This window comes from Seriola lalandi, unplaced genomic scaffold (assembly GCF_002814215.2).
Source record: "Seriola lalandi dorsalis isolate HSWRI2012SDOR001 ecotype SW California unplaced genomic scaffold, Sedor1 jcf7180002054564, whole genome shotgun sequence".
In the NCBI taxonomy this organism is placed as follows: domain Eukaryota; kingdom Metazoa; phylum Chordata; class Actinopteri; order Carangiformes; family Carangidae; genus Seriola; species Seriola lalandi.
Genome location: NW_019525117.1, coordinates 634,851 through 646,229, shown reverse-complemented (window position 1 = coordinate 646,229; position 11,379 = coordinate 634,851). Strand labels below are relative to the sequence as shown.

The following is an 11,379-nucleotide window of genomic DNA, read 5'->3' as shown; positions in this document are numbered from 1 at the left end:
ACCAGTCGTCCTCGGAGAGTTGATCCACAGCTGATGGAGCAGTTTGTGAATGTTGTAATTTCATTCACTCAGGGTTCAGAGAGGAACCCAGAACACCAGGCCCGCTGCGAGATGAATATCCACTTAAGAGACCAAAACTTCTACGATCCAGAATACTTTGCTAATCTAATAAATGGGGCCGATAGATAAGTTATGGATTGTACATGGCTGCGTTTACACTGAGCCATTATCCAAAGCACTTTACAAGTTTCCTCCAGTCACCACTCACCCTGATGGCGGTGAGGCCCCATGGTGCATCAGTGTCTCTGACGTGTGGACGGAGGGAGACTGATCCGGCATCTCTGTGACTGGTGGACGACCTGCTGAGACACAGCTGCCTGTTTTTAATGGGAGGACTGGGACATGGGACAAATGGGACAGTCTGTGCTCACTCCGTACGTTTTCATAGAGCGAGCCAGAACTCAGCAGAACCGTTAACACAGGAGCCAATGTTCCACAGTGCTGACAGCTGAACGTGTCTGCAGCGAGTCCTCAGCGCCATCCTTCAAACAACACAAGCTCTGACACAGTATTTACATGTGGATCTGTTCTTCTCTGAGCCGTTCACACAACTCATGCTCATATTGAGCTAAGCTATGCTAACACTCACTAATGACAGTAGCATCACCCTGTCACATCTGTCACAGCTGTATTTCACCTTGTATTTTGTATGTTTTCTGTTGAATAAAACTACAGCTGTTCCCTCATGACTCTGCTCACGCTCTGCTGAACCTGTAATGTTCTAATGACACGTCGCAGCCGCTCATTATCAGGTGTCTGACAAACACAAGCCATGAAACTGCTGATGATACGATTGAATATCGACAACAGGACAAAAATATTTCCTGCCAACTCTTTAGCGTGTCACAGGTGAACTAGTCTTCCTCCTGCAGTAGACAGTGGAGCTGCAACAGCAGGAAGTGGCGACATCATCGCATCACGCCGTGGCGTCACTGCTGATTGAGCTCTGACACTTTCTGACATAAATACTCACATGAGGAAGATTCCCAACAGTCATTTCCCTCAAGTACAAAGAAGCAGAAAATGGAAATAGTGAAGAACAAGCACCTGCATTCAGGTAGATGTACTGAGTTAGTTCCCAGCAGTTTGAGGAGGAAGGTGAGGTTTACCTGTGTGCCCTGGTGACAGCAGGAAGCTGCCCGGGTTCAGCTGGATGTGAGAGTGAAGCTCACACCTGTCTACGTTCACTGATCCTGGTGCTGATCTTCACTTCACTTCACTTCTTCAGTCACTGACTCTGTGTGAACACACACGGAGCAGAGCTGCTGTTTGGTGGCAGGTACTTGTAGGTGAAGCTGCAACAGTCCAGATGAGACTGTGACTGTTGGTGTCTGTTTCAGCTGCAGCTGATCTGACGTCCACTCAGGGACACGGATCAAAGGACGGAGAGCAGGAGACTCGTCTGTTCATTAAACAATATAAACCCATGTGAGAACATCTCTGTGTGGTTACACTCACCTCACAGACAGGTAAGTGTGTGGATCTTTACCTTTACCTGGTTCAGAACGTGTCTTTAAAACTATTTGTCAGGTCACACGTCTGTTTATCCAATCAATAGAAAATATGAACCATTTATGGGGAAATTCTGTCATAATTGTAACAGCCAAAAAGGGCTTCTGAGGTCACTGTGACCTTGACCTTTGACCTTTAACCTGAGTCCTAGTGAATGTTTGTGCCAAATTTGAAGTAGTTACTGAGATATTGCGTCCATGAGAATGAGACGGAGGGACAACCTGAAAACAAAATGGCTGCTGCTGTTGCCGACGTGGAGGAATAAAAACAAGAGGAGAGTGAGTGAGCAGATTCCGTCAGCTTCCAGCTGTTTCTATTCTGGAAACACACACAGTGTCTGTAAAGATGGAGCTCTTTAAATATCTTTATTTCATATTATCATAATATAAAGACAAAACAGAAGAGGTTACAGACGTGACCTGAACACGAGCAGCTGTAACTGAGGAGATGAAGCTTTAAATCAATGTGAAATGATCAGCGTCATGTTTCCAGCTCAGGACAGTTTGTGCACCTGCCGCTTTAACGTTCTCAGACCCTACAGACGCTGCTGGCCCCGCCTCCGGTCGCCGTCAGGTGTGCGCTCTGCGTGTGAAGTGCTGCGAGTCTCTGAACTCCAGGTAGAGGCTGAAGAGCAGGTGCAGGGACTGGATCCTGCTGCCGTACACGGGGACGTCCAGCAGGCTGCAGAGGACGTCTGTGTACTGCGTCAGGTCGCAGTGGAGGCGGGCGGCCGGCAGCTGCAGGCGGCCCAGCAGCTCCTCCAGCTCCGACGGCCACTCCTGCATCAGGCTGTCGATGTCCGGCATCGGACGCACGTACTGAACGCTGGCCGGAGGTTTGGAGCGGTGCAGGGCGCCGATACTCTCCACCCAGCTGTCCACCGCCCGAGGGTTGGACTGAGGACTCGCTACACTCGTCACCTTCTTCAGCTGCAGAGACAGAGAGAAAGAGATCTGATCAGGATTCCTACAGGTGTGTAGGACAGGTGTGTGTAGGACAGGTGAGTGTAGGACAGGTGAGTAGGACAGGTGTGTGTAGGACAGGTGTGTGTAGGACAGGTGTGTGTAGGACAGGTGTGTTGGACAGGTGTGTGTAGGACAGGTGTGTGTAGGACAGGTGTGTGTAGGACAGGTGATTGTAGGACAGGTGAGTGTAGGACAGGTGTGTAGGACAGGTGAGTGTAGGACAGGTGAGTGTAGGACAGGTGAGTGTAGGACAGGTGTGTGTAGGACAGGTGTGTAGGACAGGTGTGTAGGACAGGTGAGTGTAGGACAGGTGAGTGTAGGACAGGTGTGTGTAGGACAGGTGTGTGTAGGACAGGTGTGTAGGACAGGTGTGTGTAGGACAGGTGTGTGTACCTCGGTGGCTCCGTGTTGTTTGGTTTCCTCTGACAGCCACAGCGACAGCACCGTGGGATCTGACTGTTTCACACTGGGTTCATCCAGAACCAGCAGACCCAGACCGTCCGTTTTACTGTCTGGCCTCGGCACCTGAACGCCACACAGGTCAGAGGTCACAATGAAAATGAGACAGAAACTACATAAAAACTAACAAAGATTAAAAGTTTTACTTTTCTTACATTACAGACTAATGAACTGATTTCATGTAAAGTCTGATCAGTGAGTCAGTTTCCTGCAGCAGGTAGACTTCTGAATGATCAGCTGATCTGCACTGTGGAGAACAGGCAGCTGTCTAATGCTAATGCTAATGCTAATTCTAATGCTAATGCTAATGCTAGGTGAGCATGGAGCAACAGAGTGGTTCAGAGTCCATAAGAATAACAAATAAAAGACAGGTAAAAAACATTGAGGGATTTAGTTGACACCTACAACAGCAGCTCACATGGTGAATTCAGTTTCCGCGGCAACAACCGTGTCATGTTGAGTCACAGCTCTGCACTAATGAGCCTGTACCTTCAGGAAGGCATCGATGTCTCCCACAGCTGGGATGAAGTCTGGGATGAAGGGCTTCAGACTGTGCTCCAGCTCTATGGACTGGGGGGTGTACCTGAGGGGACAGCAGAGACCGGGGGGGGGGGCTGTTATTGATTAATCAGCTGGTTATTTTTCTCTATCAATATTCAGTTTACTGCAACATATGATGAAGAGCAGATCCTCACATCTGAGGAGCTGGAACCAGGTCTGTTGATGGACTGATGGATTAATTGATTAATTGTTTCTGACTTTTTCAGACAAAGTGTTGAACTGATGATGGAAACACCGAGTCGCTGCAGGGTGGAGGATCTCCTGATGATCCTTAAACTCACCGTGTGATGTACTGGAAGAGCTCTTTGACGTCGGTGCTGACGGGCAGGTTGGCGTAGTCGGCGGGGTCGTACGCCCCCTCCGGTGTCTGTCCTGGCTCATCGTCATCGTCCGTATCCTCTTCATCAGAGTCGTCGTCGTCCTCCTCTTCCTCCTCCTCGTCCTCCTCGTTCGGACTCACCCCCGGCTGCCCGCCGATCGGCTCTTTGGCCTTCTGAGGCTTGTGGTCATCTTCGAACTCGTCACTGCTGCTGTTGGCCGACATCAGACCACGACCGGCCCTGCTCCTCCTGGAATCTGACTGACAGGACACGAGATGTTAGAGCTGCAGCACCTCTCTCCTTGGTGACAGCAGATCAGCACAGAGAGGGACAATTAGAGCGTGTGAATGTGAACACTTCCTGGTTGGTAAAACGCACAGATTCACTAATAAATCTGTCGTTTCTGCTCTGTCATTAGCAGAGCTGAGAGAGGAAAACCTCCAGGCAGCAGCTTCTCATGTTTGTCACTGTCACTGTTTAAAACGTCTCCAGCTGCAGCTCAGATCAGCTGCTACTAATTAATGTTAATTCTGTCAGTCACTAATTTCATGAACAAATTTAAACTTCTCTGTTGTCAGTTTGTGCGTCTGTTCTCAACCAGAGATCATTTATGAGAGAAGAAGCTCCACTCTGTAACACCACTGTCCAATCAGAGCGTTTCTGTAGTTCAACAGCTCCAACAGAGGGAGACATCCTCTGTAATAAACCATCAGCTGATCTCAGGTCAGTTCAGGTGTCACATTCTCTACTCACACTTTGATTCATATCAGAGCAATAATTTAAGATGAAACTTCAATTACTCAAATACACTTACTTTAGTAATTCTTCCTAATACTTCTGCTCCACAGTAATATTGTACCTTTTACTGCAGCACCATTTATTTAAACTTTAGTTACTTTTCACTTTTTTTATATGTAAATATAAAATATTTTTATATATATATTATTTATTAAAACCCATGATAATCTTATGAAACACATCAGATTGTTGAAAATGAAACCAACCAGTTTTTCTTGTGAGAAAATCAGAGTTGTTCAGTTCCACCGTTTCTCCTCTACGTTTCGTTTCAACTGTTCAAATGATTCTTTCACTAAAAATCTAAGATTAAGAAATTAAACTTCAGAAACAGATGTTTGCTTTTTTCTTCTTTCCCATGAATAATCTGAGGACCCCTCAGAATTTAGCCCAGGTGTGTTACCTGACGCCGGCTGCCGGGAGCCGGGCTGTAGACGCTCGCCACCTCCTCGGAGTCGATCACCTCCAGGCTCTCGTCGTACGGCTGGTTCTTCAGCAGTCGGCTGTCTTTCCCCCGGTCAACCCGCTCCATAGGACACCGAAAGACCACCGGGTCACAGACACATTTATCCACCGGTTAGACCCGCTTTAGTGCCGCTTCAACCGTTAATCTGCCCGTTAAAAACAGGACTTTCTAGCCAAATTCAACCGTTTTATCTGTTACTGGAATAAACCGACCGGGTTAACCGTTGTATATTCATTAACATCAACTTTTTAACCGCTTAGATTTGCGTTTTTGCCCGTTAGTACCGACTTTTCCCCTGCACCGTCCCAAACCTTCTGACGCTACAAAGCCTTCCGTTATGCTAACGTTAGCCACCTAGCAGCAAACCGAACCGTGAGACGGTAACGACCCGGTGTCCAGGGATAAAAACACAAACAAGAACAAACCTTCTCTCTTTATATGTGTCGAAGTTAAAGTAATAACGTTATTGCTGTGTCTGAATTCAGTCTAAGCGCGCGAGTATCTGCGTCAACACGGTGTTAGCCAGACGAGCTAGCCGAACAACCGAGTGGAATGTACCGTATCCTGGCAACGGATCATGCAATGCACCTTGGGCAATGTAGTCAGAGTTGACAAACAAACGGTCGCATAATTTTTGATTTTTGACAATATAATTAAATTTAAACGTTAAAAAAATATTTGCTTATAAGAACAGATGTTAATGTTGCCGTGAGTGAGTTCAGCTTTAGACTCTGTGTATTTACAATTTGGAAAATTATATATCCCGAATCAGCAGCTCGTATTTGCATCTACAGACAACTGTCACTGTGATACTAAAGGAAACTTAAATATGTGATGATTCCCAAGCAAGTTGTGTAGATACAAGGAGTCACTTTTCAATTATTTTTTATGGTCGTTGTTTAAGTATAAGTCCAAATCTAAAATGTTCCGACTGCAGCTAAACTATGTTTGGTACACAGTGGCCCTCATTTATCAAACGAACGTACGACAGAAAACCGTGCGTACGACCATTTCCACGCAAGCTTCGGCATTTATCAATTTGGACGTGAGTTGAAGCTACGATCAGATCTCACGTCAGGTCTGAGCTTGTGTACGCAAATATGAGTCTGGATTTGCGTTGCAGAAAATAATTATTAAACAAACCTCAGCATAAACAGTCACATATTTAGAACAGATCAAAACGGATTCTTAAAACGAATAAAACAAGATAAAAACATTTTGAATTTTAAAAAAGCCCACGTTTTTTACTGATACCACTTTTGAAATAATAATAAATACAAGCAGAAATGTATGTTTGCAAATTAACTCATGGCAAAATTGTGTAATTGTTTTTTGTTTTTTCCGATGGGTGTGACACAACTGGAACAACAATTAAACATCTGGTGAGATAATCATTGTTGCACTGTGGTTGGTCAGATGTTTACTCACTCCCTTATTTAAACAGATGCTTTGACAGTTATCAAATCATAACTATAGCAGATTTACTGGTTTTGGAGGAACAATACGCGCGTGTCAGACGTGAGCGCGTTTTCAGAGACCGCAGGGATCTCCAGATTGCTGGGTTTCCAAATTTGGTTGGAGCAATTGATTTCACTCATGTGCGTCTGAAGGAACCATCCATGAATGATTACGCATTCATCAATCGCAAAAACTACCACTCTATAAATGTACAGGTGATTTGTGATGCCAAGCTATCACTTTTAAACGTGGTGGCCAGGTGGCCAGGTGGGACACACACGATTCTTTTATTTTTCAAACAGCTGTGTTGGCGCGCGGCTGCAGGAGGCGGCGCTGCAGAACCAAACTCATCTCCGTCACCCTCTTCCACACAGCGGCTTTATGAGCTCCTGTGATCCCGCTCTTCAGACTGCCAAAAAGCACATCCTTATTTTGCACCACCTCGGATGTCAGGATGTCGATCTCCATCTCTGAAAAGTTTCGTTTTTTGCCAGTAACTCTTCTCTCCATGTTTGACCTTAGTGGGCGGGGCCTCCGAACCAGGAATATTTAAGGGCGTAACATGTTAATGACGATCGATTTCAGCCGCAGCATTTATCAAGAGCCGATCATTCGTACGCTGGGATTGGTCAGATACGAATGTTTCATGAATCACACGTGGATCCTATCGTACGACCAATTCTGCGCTCAGATCTGCGCCTGTTTTCACGCAAAATTGATAAATGAGGGCCACTGTGTTTCCCCACAGAGCCAGTGTATGGAATAATCAAACAACCAGGAAGAATAAATCTCAGTATTTCCAGTAAATAAGGAATGTGTGTGATTGCAGCATTTGGGAAAGGAAAGTGTGATGCTTGTGACCGTTTAAGACCGAGATGCTTCTAGTTCATATGACGGTTTGTCAGATCACATCTAAAAACAAAACTGATTAAAAACTGAAAAATTCTGGAATATTCTTCAGGTCAGAATTTGGACTGGTGAAGCTGGTCTTTTCTTTGGTACATTTTATGAACATTTGATTATTATTTTTCACATATTACATCGGATAATATATCATTATTTGTCTGACAATTTAGTAATATTGTTCCAATATTTGATCAATAAGATAAAAAAAAGTGTGCAACAGATGAATTATGACAGTAACCGCACTAACACAGACTTGTTTTGCGCTTCCTTGTGGAGTACGCCGTATTTATGTTATTTCCCGCCTGTAGGGGGCGCGTCTGTTTCTTTCAGAATGAAAACCTGACCGGAAATAAAGGGAAACGGAACTTGAGCGTACCGGAAGTCTCGTTGGTTGGTTGTGCTCTCGGACTGGCGGTGAAATTGTTGCGTTAGCTGCAGAGCTAATTCCTCAGTTTGTTAACGGCAAAGTTTCAGGTAAAAAACACAGGAAACTCATCCATAATGTCTGTTTTACACGAAACTCAAAACAAACACCAAGTGAAGCGAATATATGTAATGTGTATTTATTTGTACACTGGGCTAGCTCCCATGCTACATAGCTAATTAGCCGCTGTTAGCTTCCTCCAGCTGGTGCGCGGCTAAGTGCTAACGCTAGCTTTACTGAAAACCTTAATGTTTGTCTCTTTTATCGGAGTTTTCATATTGTCACTGTGTTGTAGTTCAGTTTGTGAGTGAAATAAGCAGCAGGTCAAAAGGAGCCAACGCCGATGAAGCAGAGGCTGAAGGCTAATTGCTAGTTCATAAAACATATAAAACAATGTAAATGTAAATAGTGTCAAGAATCTAACACACTGTTGTTTGTGTTGTGTCTCAGAAAACTAATTGATGGTTGAAGTGTTTCAGGCTTCAGTGTTTTCCAAGTTTGTGCAAAAAATGTGAAAAGTCAATGAATTAAACCATGAAATAAATAAATCCTGACTGACATTGAAACATAGAAAGTAGTTCAACAACACTCGCTGCTGTTCTGAAGGAGAAGTTTGACTAAACTCCCTTCTCACTGAACGTGTAACAAATGAAGGATCTGTTCATCCACAACTTTCAGTCACAGTGACGCAACAAAGAAAAGCAGCAAATCTTTTCAGTAGAGAAGCTGAAATCTGAAAATATACCACCACCATTATTTCTCAAGTAATGCAATGGCAAAACAGTTGCAGATCATTTTTCTGTTGATTCATTAATAACCTCAAATATATTTAGAGTTTTAATAATGTGGTTTAATGCTTTTTTGAAGAATGTTATTTTAAATGTTGAATGTGTTCTCTTGTAAGAAGCGATGTAAACTAAATGTAATGTGGATTCAGTGTGCTACGCTGTGAGCTGCAGCTTGAGCTTGTTTTCATTTAACTTGTATTTTTTTCTATGGAGTTAAACTGTCCTATTTACAGTATTTGAGTTCTGCAGCCTCTTTGTTCCTCTGGAGATAATGATATCCTCAGGAAGGGAAGTCACCCTGAATCACATGAACATGACTGAGTTATGATCACCTCACACAGCATCTTCGCTTCACCTCTCTGCCTCTGAGCCGACAGTTTTGACACCTCTGAACCAGACAAACATTTTGTAGGTGCAAGACGACCTGCTCAAATCAAGTTTTACCTGTCAAAGTAAAGAGAGTCAAGAGTGAGACTCGGCTGCTTCAGTGAACTGAACATCTTTCCTCGAAATTCAAAGAAACAGCGTTTGTGTGTTTTCAGTCCAATGGGAGACAGCGATGACGAGTTCGACCGGAGGAGGCGGGACAAGTTCAGGAGAGAGAGGAGCGACATGGAGCGGTCGAGAGAGAGAGAGGAGAGGAGGAGGGACGACTGGCCCGACAGGTACGCTACTCACCTGTGGCGGTTTTATCACCTGAGTTTGAGTCTTATGATGAAAATGTTTAAGCTAAATTTAAGTCACGCTAGAGTTAGGAGGTTTTCTGTTCTTCAAGAGTTTTAATTATTTTTCAGACATATTGCTATTTTTTTGGATTAACATATTTCATACATCTAATTAATATTTCCCTGAGAATTTTCAGACATTTTTTATTATAGAAAACATTTCAAAAATATTTTATCTGACCATTCAAAAGCTGATAAAATAAAATCCCGTCCTGTGGGTTTGTCATCATCGTCAGATAACTACATGATGTTTCTGTGGTGAAGATGTTTGACAGTCGACATTAATCCTGAACTCACCCGTTGGTTCTGATCACATCCTGAAAGACGGGACTTAAAGTAACGTTAATGTTTCACTCACGCCCGCAGCTCCTGAGGACGTTACTTTATGTCTTCTGAAACATCTGTTGGTCTCAGCTGTTTTTGTTCTGTTGCTGCTTCTTGTCTCATGATGAACTTGAGTCTGTAGATCTGGTTCTTCAGAGAACGTTACTCACTGGAAGATGGTTCTCGTTAACAGGTCACACTGATTATTATTGGCTGCTGGAGGAAACTGATTCACTGACCAGGAGTGACAGTCTGATTCTGCAGCTCGTTGGATAAAAGATTCAAACACTCATTAGTTAATTTGTTCGTCTTTCACATTATCGATTAGTTTTTAATCTCTGATGAAAAGTGTTGTGTCATCATTGACGTTGAACTCGTAAAGATGTTTTAATTCCTCTGTAGACGTGCTGATGAATGTTGTCACGGTAAAGGTATCCGGCCTGCAGGTGTGACCTGTGAATGTTGTGTGTTCAGGGACTGGGACCGTGGCAGAGAGCGGAGGAGGGACTACGATCGTGGTCGCAGAGAGAGGTTTTCCCCACCTAGACACATCAGCCCTCAGCACAAACGCATGAGGAGAGACTGGTGAGGACGCTGTGCTGCAGCTGCACCCGCTTGTCTTTACCACACACAGGTCACATGTGAGCGTTCATTCCCTCTTTGGTGGCTGAATTTTCCAGGGACGACCACCGGGGGGAGCCGTACCGCTACGACCTGCCGTATGGAGGAGGAGGGGCTCCGTTTCCAGGGGCGGGGCCTCAGGGCTGGCACCCCGACCTTCCCCATCTTCACCCACACCATGGAGGTCACCCACTGCAGGGCAGGTGAGCACACACACACACACACACACACACACACACACACACACACACACACACACACTCTTTTGTGTGGATAAAATTAGGAAAGATTCAAATAAAATCTGTCTCTCAGGTTGGGGATGGTGGATCCAGACCTCCCTCCTCCTGGTCCCCCCACCATGAGGAGCTTTAAGGTGTGTCTCTGTCGGTCTGTGTCTCTGTCTGTGTCTCTGTCTGTGTCTCTGTCTGTCTCTCTGTGTCTCTGTCTGTCTCTCTCTGTGTCTCTGTCTGTCTGTGTCTCTGTCTGTCTCTCTGTGTCTCTGTCTGTCTGTCTGTCTCTCTCTGCAGCAGCTGTCTCTCATTACAAACACTGTGTCCACAGGAGTTTCTGTTGAACATGGAGGACAGCGTTGACGAGACGGAGGCAGTGAAGCGCTACAATCAGTACAAACTGGACTTCAGGCGGCAGCAGCTGCAGGACTTCTTCCTCCAACACAAAGACCAGGAGTGGTTCCGCTCAAAGTACCACCCCGATGACATCACGGCGAGGAAGGCGGAGTCTCTGGCCGCCCTCAAAACGCGGCTCGGTGTCTTCCTCTTCCTGCTGGACAACAACTGGCTGGATAATGTGTCGCTGGACATGGACCACGGTCCCGCCATCATCAAACTCCTAGATGCAGGTAAAGAGAGAGACGGGGGTGAGACAGGAGAGTACTGAGCAGTGAGACGGGCCCATGGGCCTCGTGTTAGTTCATTATGTATAATTATTATTTACAGCTGATGATATTGTGATAAAAAACTCAATGAATTCAAAAA

General features: G+C 45.0%; 3 protein-coding genes across 4 annotated transcripts in view; 2 read left to right on the top strand and 1 right to left on the bottom strand.

Annotated features, from left to right (window-relative positions):
* LOC111662546 (major histocompatibility complex class I-related protein 1-like) overlaps nt 1–749 on the top strand; it is a 3,187-nt gene extending 2,438 nt beyond the window's left edge. The window contains exon 6 of the mRNA XM_087176671.1: nt 5–749. Coding sequence (XP_087032797.1) covers nt 5–189 — 185 coding nt within the window. The 3' untranslated portion in view covers nt 190–749. The remainder of the gene's footprint in view (nt 1–4) is intronic.
* A 1,174-nt stretch (nt 750–1,923) lies between these two features.
* ift46 (intraflagellar transport 46 homolog (Chlamydomonas)) lies at nt 1,924–5,697 on the bottom strand. Of its 2 annotated transcripts, none has more exons than XM_023416440.2 (5): nt 5,076–5,697; nt 3,839–4,137; nt 3,486–3,579; nt 2,931–3,062; nt 1,924–2,501 (listed from the first exon to the last, which is right to left on the bottom strand). In XM_023416440.2, exons 1-5 carry the CDS (start codon nt 5,202–5,204, stop codon nt 2,142–2,144), a joined length of 1,014 nt encoding a protein of 337 aa, XP_023272208.1. In that variant the 5' UTR covers nt 5,205–5,697; the 3' UTR covers nt 1,924–2,141. The 2 variants fall into 2 exon arrangements, with proteins under 2 accessions (XP_023272208.1, XP_023272209.1); XM_023416441.2 differs by having other exon boundaries at nt 3,839–4,133; nt 5,076–5,205.
* A 2,150-nt stretch (nt 5,698–7,847) lies between these two features.
* Nucleotides 7,848–11,379, top strand: part of LOC111662545 (serrate RNA effector molecule homolog) — a 9,752-nt gene continuing 6,220 nt past the window's right edge. Inside the window, exons 1-6 of the mRNA XM_087176670.1 lie at nt 7,848–7,976; nt 9,257–9,379; nt 10,238–10,348; nt 10,444–10,587; nt 10,697–10,757; nt 10,946–11,278. Of these exons, the coding sequence (XP_087032796.1) occupies nt 9,261–9,379; nt 10,238–10,348; nt 10,444–10,587; nt 10,697–10,757; nt 10,946–11,278 (768 nt within the window). The 5' untranslated portion in view covers nt 7,848–7,976; nt 9,257–9,260. The remainder of the gene's footprint in view (nt 7,977–9,256; nt 9,380–10,237; nt 10,349–10,443; nt 10,588–10,696; nt 10,758–10,945; nt 11,279–11,379) is intronic.

Bases quoted from the DNA above. Each gene is read 5' to 3' on its own strand.
- ift46 (XM_023416440.2), bottom strand. From the start codon at position 5,204: ATGGAGCGGGTTGACCGGGGGAAAGACAGCCGACTGCTGAAGAACCAG. The intron at 3,063-3,485 runs GTACAGGCTCAT...TGTGGCGTTCAG, and splicing joins ACATCGATGCCTTCCTGAAG to GTGCCGAGGCCAGACAGTAA. The intron at 2,502-2,930 runs GTACACACACCT...CTGTCTCTGCAG, and splicing joins AACAACACGGAGCCACCGAG to CTGAAGAAGGTGACGAGTGT.